Source organism: Pterocles gutturalis, unplaced genomic scaffold (assembly GCF_000699245.1).
Source record: "Pterocles gutturalis isolate BGI_N339 unplaced genomic scaffold, ASM69924v1 scaffold49302, whole genome shotgun sequence".
Taxonomy (NCBI): domain Eukaryota; kingdom Metazoa; phylum Chordata; class Aves; order Pterocliformes; family Pteroclidae; genus Pterocles; species Pterocles gutturalis.
In genome coordinates, this window is record NW_010114636.1 from 1 (window position 1) to 17,552 (window position 17,552).

The window sequence follows — 17,552 nt, forward strand, 5'->3', positions numbered from 1 at the left end:
GCCGGTCCCCTGTTGCCCCGCTGCTGCGGTTGGGGTGTCCCGAGCTCGCCCTGGGCAGGGAGAGAGGCCTGTGTAAGGGGCTGTGGGGAGCGGGGCAGCACCTCCTCAGGTGCTTTCCCCTTGGAGGAAGCCGGTTGTTTATTCTCCTGAAGCCAGCTTTCTTCCCATGTTGATTTTCTATGGTATTTCCCTCCTGCACACGCAGAATGCTCCAGGCACCCCGTGACTGCATTTGCCAGAACCTCTTTGTCCCCTGGATAAATCAGTGTCGGGTGTTTTTTTTCTTTCTTGCTGGCTCAGGCTTTCCACGGCGCTTGGCTGCGGGCGGCCCGTCCGTAAGCAGTCCGGTGTGTTTGTGCTCTCTGACGCAGCCCTCCGCAGAAGGCTTTGAGGGTGTTTGGATCTCGTGAGGGCAGGCCGTTTGCAGGAAACCACAGTCTGGCGTGGAGCGATGGTCCTGGGCTGTTCGCAGAGGGGTTGGGTTCTGTAAATGTCAGACGTTGTTGGTTTAGAAGGTTTATTGCCCGGCAAATTGTGTTTACATGCTTTTTTAATGGGAAAATGCAGGGATACAAGAGAGATTTATTCTTGTGTTTCTTCTTCTGTGTGAGTAACACGGAATGTAAAAGAATCTGTAACCTCACTTGACTAGATGCTCTTAGGAAAGGCAGCTGTGATTAGAACAGAGTTGTACCCCTGTTTTGCATGACAGTGACTTGATACTGGAGAGCTGCCTTGTCTGACCCTGTTTAAATGGCAGAGCAGTCTGGGGCCAACAAAAGACCTGTCTTTTTCTATGTCTTAATAGCTTGGCGCAGTATGAAAGAAGGTGCTTTAACAATCTTGCCATCAAAACCTGACTTCCTGAAAAGAGCCTTGAACTGCCAACTACTGCCTGCTTAGCTGCCAGAATAGTTTATGACCGTGAGGAGTCGGTTCTCCTTAGCAAAAGGCAGCTGCTTCTGGGCAGTAGCCTTTCTAATATCATTCAACGCTTTAGTATGAAAACCAGAGTAGAACTGTCTAGAGAAATATCTTGGCTGAAACCAGAAGGAAATACTGGTGTGCTGCACGCGCACAGCTCAGCTGAAGTGCATCAGTCTTGTTTCACTGGCTTGTGAAATAGTCTTTAAAGCCTGGAAAGTATACAGGAAGAGAAATATTGGTTTTCTTTTTGAAATGCAATTCAAGTATTGTTAGACTGATTTCTGTGTCAGATTATTTTTATTTTGTATTTCATTTAAGGTGCTATTAAAATCCCGACTGTTTCCATATCTCCAGAGGACTTGAATACAACTGCCATGGCAGAATTTGGGAATTACATTCAGAAAGGTAATAAACTTTAATTCTTGGCAATCTCTGCTGCTCAATTTTGTCTTCATAAACAAATTGTAAGAGGGTATATGTAGTTCTTTAATACAATGAAACAGATCTTTATTTTGTTTTTCCTCATTGTCAAAAATAGCATGTGTAGGTCACCGCTGCAGCAGTGTTCTTGGGTGTAGCAATGGGCAAAGGTAGAACAGAGAAATTTGTTGTGGTCAGTCTTCTTTACAGTGCTCCCCTTGAGACTCTATGGAGTATATAATGATAAAATTGGGCATTATTGCTAATTTTTCTTTTTCATGTGTGTTTAATATTTTTTTTCTTAACAGTCTTCCCGGCTGTATTTTCTTCAAAGTTCATTCAACATGAAATTGTTGGGGAATACAGCCATCTCTTTACTGTTCGGGGTTCTAACCCTGAACTGATGCCCTATATGCTGCTTGCACACATGGATGTTGTGCCTGCTCCCCCCGAGGGCTGGGATTTCCCTCCCTTCTCAGCTGCAGAACATGAAGGTTTCATCTATGGACGAGGAACGCTGGATAACAAAAATTCTGCCATAGTATGTCATCTGGGTAATATCATTTTGGGGAGGTAACAAAGACTGAAAAAGGCAGATTAGAGGAATCTGTTCTCTTGAGATTTATGGTTTTGTCTCTGTTGCCCCTCTTTAAATGCAGGATGTTAGTGATAAATCCTAAGCTCTGTGGTTTTCTCCCAACTCTTCCTAGAGATGAAGTGGAGTGGTCTTTTGTTACTGGAAAAAGGACAGTTAAAGCTCTTAGAAGATACAGAAAAACATATTAACAGATGCAGATGTATTTGGTTAAATGCCTTGTGTAAATTTCATGTCAAATCCTGTGTTTGAAATCAGGGATAGACCTTTTACTTTTTCCCAGGTGTCATATGGGCATTCAGAGCAAAACTTTGCCTGTGGCTGCTTATTGCAGCATAGGCCATAATCCTAGAAAGTTTCCTCAAGTTGCTTAATCGTCAGTTTCAAAGCTTTGCAACTTGAAACGTTGTTTTGCTGCTTCCTTCTACTCTGATCTGCACAAGTAAACCCACAAATGGACAATAAAAATTAACAATTTCAGTGAACACGGCAAAAAAGGGTGTGGAGATGGTAGAGGCAATGTAATTTCTGCTGAAATATGAAAAATTAGCTTGAAAAAACAAGTGAGAAGAAAAAATACAGCAAATGGTAGATTTCACTTACCCTTCAGATTAAGGTTCTTGTTCTTCTTTTTCTGTCTTCTTAACACGTTTTGTACAAAACATACTGCTTATTAAAATAACTGAATTTGTTAGCTAAGTCAGAGCCAACAGTGTGTAGGATAGGCGGTTTAAAGGAACAGTGAATTCCTTCAGTAATTATAACTCTGCCATGCTTCCTGCGCAGTTTGTCACGGACTTCATCAGCAGCAAGAACAAGCCTACGCTGTAATTTGTGTATGTACACTGACGCTGTGCAGCACACTAAGTCTTAAATGTGATTGATCAAAAATATTGCAGTGTGTTTTCCAGAGAATGTGAATATCATCAGTAGGAGTTGTAGAAATAAAAGTTCAACTGCGAACAGGAAAAAGTCTCCTTAAGGGCTGTGAATGCATCTTATTTCTTTTACGTTGCATTGCATTCTTTTATATTTATTCTCCTTACACACAAGAATAGTACAATACATTCTGCTTTTTTTTCCTGCAGGGTATTCTGCAAGCTCTAGAATTTTTGCTGAGAAGAAATTACAGACCCCACAGATCTTTCTATGTTGGCATTGGACATGATGAAGAGGTATTTTATTTCATTTCGTCAAAGCACCTAGTTGTTTGCATTCTTCATGTATGTAACAAGGCTTAATTTTTAAACATTGTTTAGCTAGAAAGTCTGTCCTGTTTTTCTTGGTTATGTGAGTAGGTACTGTGTCAGGCACGTGGTCATAGTTATATATTGATTGTTTGGCTTCAACGCACATTGACAAAGAGTTTGGTGTGATGAGAAAAAGAAAAGAAAACAGAGTGTTAGTTCAAATTCTTTTCTGCATGGAACGTGCAGCAGGAGTCACGTTTTGGAGTATATCTGGTACATGAAAAGCTGGCTTAAGATTAACATGGTTGTTCCAAATGATCAGTAGACAGTACAAAGAGACAGATGAGGTGGTTTTGTTAATTTTCAAAATATAAAGACAAAGAATTGTTAATAGTTAAAATGAATACCTTTTTAAAATGACTAATCTTTGGAGCTTATAGCTCCAAGATGTCATCATATCCAAGAACTAGTAAGATTCAAAGCAGCATTCAGTGACTGGTGAATGAGAGCATTCCTCAGTGTGGGTATAAATTCAGTTCCTCTGACTGGATTCTCGCAGGTATTTGGTCGGAAGGGAGCAATGAAGATTGCAGCTCTGTTGGAAGCTAGAAGAGTGAAACTCTCCTTCTTACTAGATGAGGGAAGCGCAATCCTAGATGGCATCATTGCAGGAGTGAAGAAGCCAATAGCTCTGTAAGTAAAAGAGAACACAAATTAACCATGATGGAACTGATCCAGTTTTTTAATAATTAATTTGCAAGAAATCACCTCACTAGTGTCAATAAAATATGTTTTCAAGGCATGTGGCAGTGTTGGCATTGCTAAAGCTACAGCAGTGGCACAAAGTGCAAGCAAAGGACATCCAGAGTTTGCTTGCTGTCCATCACGGCTGTGCTGACAACAGCAGAATGTTCCGCTTAGCTGGTTCAAGCACGTTAATTTTATGCTGTAGAGTCTGCTCAATGGAGCAGCAGCTGAGACATCAGTCTTCCAAACACTTAAAGATTGTGTTAAGGATTTTTATGCTGCTTCTTTGGTGTTTTATATGATACTAAAATACGCAGAGTTGTTCTTTTCACCTATAGTCTGTAAAAGTGTGTTTGGAGTTGCATTAATCATTTCTTTATTTATCATTGACCAGAGTTGCTATCACAGAAAAGGGTTTCATGACACTGAACTTCACTGTGCTAAAAGAGCCAGGGCATTCATCCTTCCCTCCTAAGGAGACGAGTATTGGCATTCTGGCAGCAGCGATGTCCAGGTGAGAGCTTCTTTGTCATCTAACGTTGAAGACAGTCAAGCAGACTCCTAAGTCACTGATATGTGACTTTTTAAAATAATTGTGTTCAGAGTATTTTACAAATTTCCTTTGTATATTTGAGATTGAAGTTTGTAGCTCACTCTGAAGGGCAGAAATGCAATCCCCAGCAAAGGGACAATTGCCAAATGTCTGGAGTTTCCTGGTGTCAGTTGATTCCTTAAAACCAAGACAATTGGTGCATCATGATTTATTCTGTAGCGATAGAGATTGCTTTGTTCATTTTGCAGAATTTTCCTGGAATTTATTCTTGCTCATACCTGCTCCCTCTAGCTGGTAATTACCAAGCCAGCAAACATGGTGGAAAGTCAGAATGTGACTGGGTGAATCATCTCATTACATGTGTGTGTAGTTACCAAATTGGCTAATAAATACATATTTTAGAAAAACTTAATATGTACAGGTATGATGGAATTTGGTGTGATATTTTTGTAGCTTGACATGTATTCTTTAGAAGAGTCAGGCTTTTGGATTTTTTCAGCTGTTCTTGAAAGAAAATCTTTGCATGTGACTAGGATGGTCAGAAATCTGTCATGGAGCTGTGCTCACGTATTTACTTACCAGCAGAGGAAAGTGTGATTGCATCTCAAATAAAGGGATCCATTTCAACAAGTCAAATTCTTGTCAACCTTCTGGAGCAATAGTAGCCAGAGGTTTTTTTAAATTTCAAATGTTGATTTGCTTTGCCATAGACTGGAACAGAATCCCTTACGCAACCTGTTTGGCCATGGGCCAGAACTCATGACTGTGGAGCACCTTGCATCAGAGGTGAGGAAAGAACTGAAACTTCATTCTCAGATTTTCATATTAATAAGAAAACAGTTACCCAGTATATTAATTTAGAGCATAGTTACGTAGTTCCTGGAAAGGAGAAGACTTAAGCTGGCCTTTCTCCTAGGGAATTCTTTCTGCTGGAATTACTTCAGCTATAGCCAAGTGACTATCCAGTCTTCTTGAAAACTAGAAACTTTCTGATTTGTGGTTTTATTTCTTCCACTTAGTTCACGTTTCCTCTTAATCTCGTCATGAGCAATCTATGGCTGTTTTCACCTGTTGTCAGCAGGTAAGAAAATATATCCTTAATGACCATTCCCAGCCTCTCACCTTTAAAAGATGAAGACCACTAGCCATTTCTAGCCTTCCCAGGAAATCAGTTATACTATTTCATAGTTTAGACGATGTCAGCGCTTTACCGTTCGTAACCGCTTTGTTAATAATCGAATAGGCCATCATTCAGTTTATTGCCTTTGTAATTGTGGTGCTTATATTTTATCAATATTAAACTTACTTGAAAAATATTGTGGGGTTTTTTTTTTCTCTTTTGTAAGAGTTCTTGCCTGGAAACCTTCTACCAATGCCTTGATTCGAACTACTACAGCAGTGACTATGTTTAACGCAGGAATCAAGGTAGCTTCATTTTGGTCTTTCTCCCTATAGTACGATGAGACAATTAAGACCTTTGGTTTCCATGTATTTATATCCAGTTATAAGGCCAGTTCTGGCCCTGGTCTTAGACCCTGTGTGGTGTCCCCACCAGTCTCATTTTTACTGTAAATGCAAGTTGGGTTTTGCTACAGCTGAAAATTACTTCCTTTCAGAAATATCTGATCTCCGTCACAGAAAGATCTCTGTAAAACAACGTTAAGACTGTTTATATTTTAGGATGAATAAGAGTGTCTCCTGTCTAATCATACGAAGTGTCATTGATAGTATTGGAAACTGTTAAGACATCATAAACCCTTCCCTAACCCAGATGGGGTCTTGTGTTTGTGAGCACAGGTCTGGCGTTTACCTTCGTTCAAGTAGGGTTAGTGTGCACCTTGGACTGAGAGATAACAGGTTCTGGCTGATACAGCCAGCTCGTGCTCTGATAAGGAGGTGTAGCTATCCAACAATACCACAGCCCTGGAAAATAAACAGGCTGATTGGCGTGTCTCTGCAAAAATGTGTTACTGAAAAGTATCACTGGACAAGACAACAAGATACAGTGGCTGAACAGTGACACTGAGTGGCCAGGAGAGAAGTGACACCCTGGCTTTTTTCCTAAGAATTATACCATTTCTGTTTAACAAAATTATAAATGTTCATTCTGTAGGAAAGAGTTATGTTTCTTCAGTTTTGTTAAGTGTTTTACATTTCTCATACTTGGGGAGAAGTACTATGACAATGAGGAAAAATATTGCTTTAAAACAACATAAACTTTCAGAATTTCTCAATAAAGCGTTGCTGAAGGGAGAGGGCTTATCTCAAGAGGTCAACGTCTGTGAAACAGCTAACTTCGTTTTTGTTGACTTGATGAGTATTTCTTTGTGCAGTTACCTGCATTATAGTTGAACCTTACATTATTTTAACAAAGAACACAGAGATATCACACATGTTAGTGGAAACGGTGTAGCGTTAGTCTGGGGGCTGGAGATGTTTGAGCAGTTTCTGGGTTTGTAACTGGCATTTTAATCTGTTTATAATTTCCTTTTAACTTTTGGTTCTTCCTTTTTTCTAGGTAAATGTCATCCCATCTTCTGCAAAAGCAACTGTGAACTTCCGGATCCACTCTGCGGAGAAGGCCACTGAGGTACTTCTGTCCCCGCAGCTGCGGGGCTGTTCTCCAGCCCTTTCTGAGCAGAGTGGCGCTTGGCCATTTGTGGCAGCAGATCTGTTCTGTAAGAATACTCTTTTTTGTCTCTCCCTGTATTCGTACCAGCAGTGGGAGGGAAAGGAAGATTTGTGAATTCCTCCTTTATGGAGGCTGTCAAAAGCACAGCTTGTCTAAGGTCTTCTCCTCCTTAGAGATGGATTGCAAAGTGCTTTGGTTACTGTGGCTTCTGAATGTGGAGCAGAGCAAGAGGCAGGCCAAACTGGGAAGCATGCCTTGCAGTTATATCGAGCAGATTTCAGAAGTCTTTTTGTGCCAAAGAGCACATAGATCATATATGATAATGGAATGGAAACGCTAAGGTTTTTGACCTGTGAGAATCTGGGAGTCTCACGCACTTCAGTAGGTATGGCATGCTTGTCCAGCCAACGACAGCTGTGAAACATTGCCAGTAAATAATATCTTCCCTTCCCAAACCTTTGCTGAAAGTTTCAATCTCTGTAAGCTTTTTCTGGATTGTTTAATTGGATGACCCAGCTCCCAGGTAGCAGCAGGTTGACCCATCTGCCTTTCAGGTGAAGCAGTTCAGGAATACCTTCAGACAGTGATGTGCATCTGATTGCATTAGGGAGAAGAAATTAGCTCAAGTATCAGCCATCCACTGAGTAAGAGGAAGCGAGACTTCCACACCGTTTCAGTCCCAACTATGTATCTGTATCTGCAGCCACAATTGGCAGTTCATGGACAAACATTTTCTGGAAAGTGGCACATTTGCTGACATACAGAAGGGATGTGCTCTCATTTCTTTTGCTTATTTAATCTCTGTGTTTTACCCATAGGTGCTAGAGATGGTTAGAAACACTGTTGCTGATGATAGAGTGAAGATTGATGTAGTAGAGGCCTTTGACCCACTTCCCATCAGTCCTTGGGAGGACCAGACATTTGGAGTCCATATTTTTCAAAGAACCATCCTGGATACTTTCCCAGATGTTGACAGTGTAGTCCCAGGTAACAGCAAGCACATGACAATGATTGTTTCCTCTCCAGCTTCCACCCTGCTTTTCTCTCCCCCATCCCCTGATATTGACTTATTTCCATTTTCAGTCTGTTTCTCCACCCCAGCTGTTAACTACTGGAAACAGCTGTTTTTTCCTCTTTTTATTTGGTTCCCTCTTTATGTTTTAGAAGTTTTAATGTTGTTTTTAGTAGTGGAAGTAAAAAAGCAAACAGGAAACTGACAGAAACAATAAGTCTTGAATTTGACTCTGCACATACAAAGGGATCTCTTCAGGGAAGAAAGGAATTGTGAGGGAGAGTAGGAGGTCTTCTTGCTTTAGCTCTTCTTTCATTGTTTTCATAGCTGGCAAAGCCATTCCCGCTTTTCTGTATTGTTCCTCACAATCTCAGCCCCTTCCCTTTCTTGCAGCGCCTTCCTAGTTCTGTTTTGTTGGACTGCAGTTTGAAGCTTAAACTTTTGTGGAAGCTGAGTATCATGGCTGTTCTTAGAGGGATTGAATTGTATGTTCAGTTCCTCCTGTTTGTGAAGAAGAGAATGTTCTTCCAGGACATGCCAATAAACTGTTTCCAACGATTTTGCTTTTGGTGTAGCAAGGGGTCATATAGAGCTGTTATCAGTTGCCTTTCCTTTCTCCTGGGAAAAGTGTGGGTCATTAAATTGCTGCTCTCACGCAAAGTAAACCTGAGGTTTGTTTTCCAGGTACGTGTGTTGGAAACACAGACAGCAGGCATTTCACTAACGTCACAAATGCCATTTATCGATTTAACCCGGTGCTCTTGAAACCAGATGATCTTCCCAGGTACTGTATTCTGTCTGCATGGGGGCAGCTGTTTGGGGTGGGGACTAGGGAATGAGAAAGTCGATATGCGTAAGGCAGAAGAAGGAAACCCAGCCTTGTATACCTTGGCGTGGTGGTGGTGCTGCCTCACATTCTCTTAGGCCACCCATTTCCTGCAGATTTGGGTGCTGCACAAATAGGGGATGGTAATTACACTGGGAGAGTGTTAGCCCTTACTCTTTGCTTCAAATGCAGACAAGACCGCATTTAGGTGTCGCATTCAGTGGCAGAGCAATGCTGTGAAGCTGACTGCATCCTTTATATAGTGCAGCAACGTGAAAAGTGGTGTTCTGGTACTTGGCCTTGTTTAAGAGATTTATCTGTATGGTTGGACACGTGCCACTCTGAATTTATTTGGTCCTTAAATGAAAAACATTCTTTTTCTTCCAGGATCCATGGGTTGAATGAGAGAATCTCAGTTGAGAATTACGAGAAACAGGTCGAGTTCCTCTTTCAGCTGATTAAGAACTGTGATACCGACAAGCTTCCAGAGCCTCACGCAAATTCCCACGAGCTGTGAGAAACACACCTCAGAAAAGCAGCTACTAAGGTGGACTCTGGGATGGCAGGGGTCTGGGCCGCACGATGCAGTTGTGTGTAGGGTGTTGAGCTACATCTGCAATACAGTTTTTGTATATTGTGGTTTACACACAGATGGAAAATCTGCTGGTCGCTGCTTTAGGCAAATGTACCATTTGCTGGAAAGTGATAAGAACCTGGACAAAACACAACAACCCTGATTTCTGCTCCTCCCAGATCTGTCATGCAGCCATTAATCTGATGGTATTAATTTTTTCAGCACTTTCTTTAAGCCTCTGAAATTGGTAGTCATTTAAAAATCTAAGCTATGATCAGCAGTCACTCACCTGTCAGTAAAAGAGGTAAATCTTCCTATGTGTGCTTTTGACAAACTCGTTTTATACAGTTCATTGATTTTTCACAAATTATGTGTCTGTCAAAAGCTCCCATGAAAGGTTTGTGACATGGTGTAAATTTCACGTAGTTGGCAGAGTTGCACTAAGTTTTGTTGCACTGCTGCGTGGATGGTATTGGTTTCTTCCTTGGGTGATGCTCTCAGCCAGCATCAATGGTGCTCTCAACTGGTGGCAGTGTTAGCTTGATGCTGCTCACTTCTCCCATGCATGCACTGATTTCTGACTGTTCTGAAATACTGAATACTCCAGAAGTCCTGGCTGTGTTGCTTTAACTGGTGTTGCCCTGATCTTTCTTCCTGTCTGTTCAGCCACTTGTTTTTTTCTCTCTCACTCTTTGATATGGCCCAGGCTATGTTGTGCAGCTGGGTGTCAGAATAAGGAATTGCAGCTTTAAATACGAAACTAAATCAGTGTTGTAAGCGTTGTCTGCTCATATATATTCTCTTTTCACTGAGTCAGTTTCTGTACGGTATGTTTCTCTTTTGCTCCTCTGAGAACTTGATTGTGAAAGATGGTGAAGCCCTTCAGTTTCTTCCAGTTTTCTTCCAGGAGAGAATCTTTGTTCCTTCCCTGCCTGTGTGAGTCGTTCTCACTTTACTGCAGCACTTCTGTTGACTCAGCGCTTTGGGAATCCCAGTGTAGACAGGCCACTGGTGTTGACTCTGTTTCATCTTGCACTTCTTGGACTAGCATACCTATCTTCATTAACACTAAAGGGTTAAGCATTCTTTGGGCCTTGATAGTCTCTTTAGTTAGGGTTACCATTATTAATTAAAGGATTACGAACCAGATGTTAGCCAAAGACAAGACTGTGTGAAAGCTCTTTGTTGCACTGACATGCAGACTCTGTGCTGCAGGTACTAGTTCCTATTGTACTGTTACACGGATGTGCATCTCGTTTTCAGAACTTGAATTGTACACTGGAATGGGTGGTTGTTCTGCTCTGAATTGGTATTGTAAAATGTACTGGAATGTACAGGGAGTACCCTGAAAGGTATCCTGAAAAACTGCGATGGAACTGTGAATCCTGTTCTTTCCGTTCACCAGTCTCTTATTTATTTGCAATCTGATTTTATCATTATGGCCAATGGGCTAAAACTGTATCAATCTACTAAATAATTGAAACCAGATTGGCATTTTAATCTAATTAAACAAGGAATGCAAATTATTTTCTGGTGATTATTTAGTCTTTTTATGTAACTGAATAATTGCAGTGAAGTCATTTCCACACCTGATTCTACACTAGAACAAGTCATAAAGTTTCCATCAAAACAAACCCACGTATTTTCCAGCCTGCTTTAATCTTTGCACCCTCCCTGGTGCTCCCCTTCCTATACAAAATTAGCTAACTCTGTTTATCCATTATTGGGTAGTAAATAGCTTGCACGTTTTACGGTTTATTGCATTTTGTGTTTGTGCCCTAACATCATTAATTTGTTTAGCCCCATGTCTGTGGCTCTTTTGTGAAGGTGTCATTCCTCTTGCAGACTCCTGTTGCAGACACAGCAAAAGTGATGTGTCAGGGCACAGCACAGAACAAAATACATCTCTGGGAGTGGGAAGCAGAGGAAAGTTTGGGGTTTGTTGTTTTTTTTTTCCTGGCACATCTCTCTAAAGACAACTGAGTCTAAAGCATTTACTTTGGCTATGGCAGTATGGGGCCAATATCATTTAATATCTTCATTAATGAACTGGGTGATGGGACAGCGAGTTTGCAGATGATGTGAAACTGGGAGGAATGGTTGACTCACCGTGTGGTTGTGCTGCCATTCAGATGGACTTTGTCAGGCTGGAAAAATGGGAGAACAGATCTCTCATAAAGTTCAACAAGCGGAAGGCCTGCACCCGGGGAGGAATAATCCTATGATGGGGTCTGGCTCGCTGGAAGGCAGCTTTGCAGAGAAGGACACGGGTCCTGGTGGACAGGCTGAACTCAAGACAGCGATGTGCCCTGGGGGCAAAGGAGGCCAAACGTGTCCTGGGACTAAAGATTACACAATGTCCTGACGTCTCTTCCAACCTCAACCATTCTGTGGTTCTAGTGCAGGGCACAGGTTGCAAATATCCTAACTTGGGTCGTGCTGTTGTGCAGTGAAGGCTGTGTTGTGGTGTGGAAACAGGGATTTGTTGCCTCTTGTAACAGCAAATGGATCCTAAAGACATAAAGCTTCCTTTATATTTCATAATCTCCTGTCCCCAACCAAAAATCACTCATCACTGTGCTTTGGTGAGGATTGTTTCTTTAAAGGACATTCATCTGGAGGCTCATTTTGCTGCTGAAGGAAAAGCGAAGGGCAGACAGCACTAGGAAGGCAGGGTTGGTTTTGGCAGGTACAGTGCAAATGTGTGCCATGGGGTTTGGCTAATGCAGCTCGTTGCAGAGCCTCATTAAGTGCTGCTCATCAGCCGGTGCTGAAGTCGTGCCTCTGCATTGAGGAAATGTTCAAGAGCTGTACTGCAACCCAGAGCCACTAAACTGAGGTGCTTGAAACAGATTGTATCTTGCAGGATCCAGGGGTGAAAAAGCACATTGCCCACCTTTGCCCATTTTTTCAGTCACTTCTGATAATTGTGCTTTTTTCCATGCAGCAGCTTTGCCCTTCATATTCTCAAGTCTCCTTTTTTTATTGTATTAGCTGCCATGTCATGCTCATCTGGCACAATTCTGAAGGGTACTCAATGGTATGTTATCAGCACACCTCTCCTGACAGAGCAGCTTGCTTTCCACCCCATTTTACTGCACCCATGATATGTTTTCAGGGAATGCCTCTCAACCTGAGTGGTGTTTGAAATCTTAGTGTCATCATGTAAATAATAGTGTAAGGATGATGTGCTGGCCTTTTCTGCTAAGATCATAAAAACTTTGTATCGTGTGAGTAGTTACTTGATAATGCCAAGTACATCATTAAAACACAGAGTAATAACTCTGTGAGCTATTTTTTTTTTTTTTTTAATGAGTCACTGTGGTTTGAACATGTAGGGCAATTACCTCTGATTCATCAGAGAAGGAAAAGCCAGATTTTCTGCTCTGAAGACACATAACTTGGTGTTGTACCAAATGGAGTTTTGAATGCTGTTTGTATTAGTCCAATTCCAGTGTGTTAACATGTTCCTGTGTTATGTCCATAGCAATTTCCTTTTTTCCCTTCTTTGTAGCCAAGCCTACAAAGCTGCCATTCTACTGACAACAGTTACTCAAAGTAACAGGGCTGTAGTTGTCCAGCCTAGCACCCTGCTAGCTAGCAGACCAGCTGATTAGGGTCCTGCAGTCCTGCTACACCATGGAGAAAAGGTCACATTCCACACCTGCATTTTCTAAAGAAAGTTCTGTTGCTGGCCTCTATTTAAAACAGCGTAGTTTATTTTCAGCCTCAAGTGACCATGGAGAGTTCAGGCACAGAGCTGGAGGAGAATGCAGGAACAAGGTGTTTACAAAGCTGTTTCCTCCAGCCTTGCATTTGCCACTTGCATTCTTGGCTCCTCTTTTGCCATTTTGTTTGGTATCTCATGGAGAAATTAGTTTTCTCAAGCAGGTGCTGTGAAAGCTTCCTCCCTCAGCTCAGCCTGTGCCACTGAGCCCTGGTCTTATCGGTGCTGTAGAGCAAGACATCCAGTGAGGAATCAGGTCGTAGCCTGCAGCATCCTTTGCATTTTTAGAGAAGCAATCTTCAGCTGTACCTCAGCCTGTGACCCTTCATCCTGACCCTCACTGGTCTCCAGTACCGCCTGATGCTGCCAGGTTGAAACCTGCACGAATTCTTGCCGATGCATTCAGTCCTCATCCACAGCTCCCTTGCAGAACTTGCTAGCTGAAACTTTTACAGACGTATTTGTCATTTCAGTCCCCAAATTCAGGCTCTCACAATAACGGTTTAAAGAAACTGCACTGCCATGACCTGCGAGGACTCTAGTACAGCATTGGTATATCTAGCGAGGCCTAGAGGCATGCAGAAGTGTTGCCTAGGGAATTTTTTTCCTTCACTGAACAGCAGAGCGAAGGCTGTGTGTCATCCGAGTTGCCGTGCAGGGGGCTTGGCTCCGCTTTCCGGTTCCACAGCTTCCCAGGGTAGCAGGGGCGGCAGAGATAAAGAGCTCAGCATGGTGGGGAAGGGAGGGACCTGCCTCGCTCCACAGATATCACTGGGGCTGATTTAAGGGCTGGGATGGCGGGCCCCAGAGGAAGCTGCAGTCAGTTCTCAGCGGGAAGGAAAATGACCACATGGCAGGGTGGTTAATGCAGGGGGCAGGGGACAAAGGGTAAATGTTCTTTGTCACTGATGGATTTACCCGTGAGTTGGTCCCGGCCTGGGCAGGGGGGTATGAGAAGCAACACGCGAGTCATGTAGCATATCCCAGGGGGCTTTTCACACATTTTAATTTCCATTTTTAATCCAACACAATTGTATGGCTTATTGTAGCCCTGTAAATACTCAGATCACTTGAACGCGGTGATCCATCTTGCACTAAAAAGGCAACCACATGGAGGGGCCTGGCTGCAGTTCAGTTATTTCATGGAGTAACCAAAAAATCTCCTTCTAGTTGATGGCAGTAATCCTCTGCTCAGTGACTGTGCTGACTGTGTGTCGGTGCTGAGGTTCTCTACCTGCTCTCTGTCCAGCTACCACAGCTACAACAGGTTATTTTCATGTTTTCTGCGTGGTGAAGATGACTGGAGAAAGGCAGCAGTGGCAGATTGATCCAGTGGCCAGAGCAAGGGGTATGAACTCCTCCAGAGAGCCCACAGGAGAAAACCTGAATGTTTTTTTTCCAGATTCTGACGATTTTGGCTGTACTGCATCTGGCATGTCTATATCTAAACTACCTTTACACTTACTAGCTCACCTCCTGATCTTAGCATAGCTTCAGTGGAGGTCTGAGTTCAGCTACTTGACAAGCTGTGTAAGTACTCAGGAAGAATGTTATTTGCCCTGGAGCGCTTTTAGCCTTCCAAGTCCACTTGGATTTTTAAATGTTGTTACTACAGCGCTGCCTAGTTGTATGTAGACATCAGAAAAGGTTAATGCAATGTCCTCTTTGGGATTTTGAGAAGCGAGAGGGTCTTCACAGAGTAGGAGATTGGCAGGAGTTAAGAGATTATTTTCATTTATACTTTTTTCATATCAGTCTCTGCTCTGATCAACCTAGTGGTGTTAGTGCTTTCTTCGGCCCAATTTCTGAATATAAATGAATTCACAGCTTATATCCGGAGCAAAGCAGAAATGTGAGGTATGTCCTCAGTGCTTCCATGACAGGTGTCCACGCTATCGCTGGGTCAGCAGCTGCTGCCACAGGAACCGCTGGCCTCGTGGAACGCAGGAAGCGAGGACCTTTTGGCTCCTCTCTGCCAGATGCTCTCACGTGGCAGAACCCCCGAGGGAGGTACCTGGCTGGGGCTGACCTGTGTTTGTCACAGCAGGCACAGCACGTGGGTGACACATGAACGCAGTTGGGAGCAGTAGTCATTTGGACCTTCGGAAAACGGATGGTGATGGTTTTGTTTGCTTCCAGGCTGGTAGAACAGAACTTCCGTGGTCTGCATTTCTCCTCCCAGATCAGGACCGGATAAGGGCCAGCTGCTGACACGGTTGCCTGCCCCCATGAACTGCTTTTGCTCTGGACTGACATCGGCAGGGGTAAGTCATTATCCATAACCTGTTCAGTCTTTGAGCTTGTCTGTTGAGATTCCTGGTTATAAAAAATTAAGAACTAGGTTCCCTCAAAATCCTTGGTCAAAGGCAGCTGGGACTCCAGTCAGGTCAGTGGTTAGATGTGACCGACAGCGGTGAAGCAAAGGGTTTTACAGGACACTGTCACGTGCTGTGTTAGGTGGGGTTTTTGAGTTACTTTGGCCAAACCACTTTATTTTCTTGGATTTTTCTGTGAAAGGGGGAAAATCATCCTATCCGCATTGCCTCCTAGGCCGTTACTGAGTGCTTGCCAGAGCTGGACAGCTTGGTAGTGCTAAAATCACGTGGCTGCTGTAAAACACATGGGCACGACATTCCATGAGCTAGTGTAGCTCAGTGGTAAACTCCCCTTTCAAAGCGTTTTGTTGCCTTTGGTACCTGCTGCAATTGGAAACCCGTTTCCTGCCCTTTCATCCTCTGCCTTTCTGATCTCTGTGCGCCGACGTAGCTGGTGGGGATTTTATCTATTTCTGTTTTCTTGTCTCAGGCGGCTTTTGTCTCCGTGCTTCCACTTCCTGAGCATGCAGCTGGCTGGTCTGTTAATCAACAAGGTCGTATTTTGGTGTGCGTTGTTTTTAGGGTGGTAGGGGAAGAATGGTTGTTCCGGGGGAGATACAGGATTTTCCAAATCAGGAAGGAAAGATGAAGGCAGAAAGAGAGCCTTACCGACCAGGTTTATTTGGAAAAAGGAAAACAGAGGCTAGGGCTGGAGGCAGGATTTGGAACTCCACTCCTATCTTCTGTGTGGAACTGTGCCTGGAGCTTTAGTTAAGACATCGTCTCTGTGTGTCTCAAGTTTTCCCTGATGTCTCTTTGCCAGAGTCACAGCAGGAGGTCCTGAGAATTAGTTAAGTGACTGCAGATGCTCATCACCCCTTGAAATACCGGCTTCAAGTAAACCACGTAGCAGCAGATAGGTACAAACCCCAGCGCGCTTTAACGCAGTGAGAGCGGCACTCTGCTCACCTGCTCCAGAAATTCAGCTTTCTTGGAAGACACACATCTGCAAAGGTTTTTGGGCCTGAGAAAACTAGCAAACCTAAATGTGAGCTATCTTTGTGCTGCTCTGTATAATTATGTGTTCTGCTCTGTTTCACATGTGCCGGTAAGCCTTTTCTTCCAAAGCAACACATATTTCATGAAAGGAAGCTCCCTGTGCTCAATTTTTAATATGAGCGGAGAGAAATGAAGTAGCACAACCCGCATCTTTAGGGGGGTCTCAATCACAATGGATCTCTTGCTGCCGTTGACCGTGACTACCTTCATTTCCTTATTTTAAGAAATGAAGTCACCAGCTCTAGTCACACTCGACTCAGTGTATCTGCGGGGGAACGCAGTTCCTGCGCTGCCCTCCCTCTTCCCCTCGCACGCATGCTTGTGTCACCGCGGCCGTTATTGGCTCACGACCTGTCTCCAAGGCATGGGGCTGGGGATCACGTAATCGCTCTGGGTAATAACTTGCTGTTGACTGTTTCCTGGGAGGAAAGGAAAGGCAGGAAGGAAAAACAACAACTGGTCACAAGTTCCACGCATGCAAAAAAAAAAAAGAAAAAAAAGGGAAATAAAATATGAATCAGAAGAGATGGTTTCATTCAAGAACAGAATCTTACCGAGCAATGAGGCACTGACCTCTGTAGCAGGATTTACTTCTTTTTGTGTATTTGTTGACAGTTTGGCATAAGATGCCAGGTCAGTATGTGATGTTCCCCATTTTCTTTGCTGAACTACATCAAAGAAACCCTCGAGTTTGGCCCAGAGGCCTGAAAGCCAGCGGGTACTGCTTGTACTGTGTTGGTGCTCCTGGGCCTCGCTCCCAAAAGGACAGACACTGTCCCAAAGCTGTGCTTTATTAATAAGTTACAGGGTTTAAATAAGAAAATAACGCTGGGTTGCTATTTCAGGGTCATTTTCAGCTGACCCACGGGAGGGGTACGGCTGGACAGAGCCTCCCCGTGCAGAGGTATTGAGCTGCGTTCCCCTGGCTGGGGGGATGTCCACAGACACCCCGTGGGTGGGACGGTGGCAGCACCC

At 43.4% G+C, this 17,552-nt stretch overlaps 1 protein-coding gene across 1 annotated transcript; it reads left to right on the forward strand.

Annotated features, from left to right (window-relative positions):
• The first annotated feature begins 1,249 nt into the window (after positions 1 to 1,249).
• On the forward strand, positions 1,250 to 9,642 carry PM20D1 (peptidase M20 domain containing 1). Its single transcript, XM_010074881.1, has 12 exons — positions 1,250 to 1,332; positions 1,656 to 1,888; positions 3,031 to 3,117; positions 3,692 to 3,825; positions 4,274 to 4,393; positions 5,143 to 5,218; positions 5,452 to 5,513; positions 5,779 to 5,857; positions 6,951 to 7,022; positions 7,883 to 8,051; positions 8,761 to 8,860; positions 9,290 to 9,642. Exons 1-12 carry the CDS (start codon positions 1,302 to 1,304, stop codon positions 9,417 to 9,419), a joined length of 1,293 nt encoding a protein of 430 aa, XP_010073183.1. The 5' UTR covers positions 1,250 to 1,301; the 3' UTR covers positions 9,420 to 9,642.
• The last annotated feature ends 7,910 nt before the right edge of the window (positions 9,643 to 17,552 follow it).

Bases quoted from the DNA above. Each gene is read 5' to 3' on its own strand.
- PM20D1 (XM_010074881.1), top strand. From the start codon at position 1,302: ATGGCAGAATTTGGGAATTACATTCAGAAAG. The intron at 5,858-6,950 runs GTAGCTTCATTT...CCTTTTTTCTAG, and splicing joins TGTTTAACGCAGGAATCAAG to GTAAATGTCATCCCATCTTC. The intron at 8,861-9,289 runs GTACTGTATTCT...TTTTTCTTCCAG, and splicing joins AAACCAGATGATCTTCCCAG to GATCCATGGGTTGAATGAGA.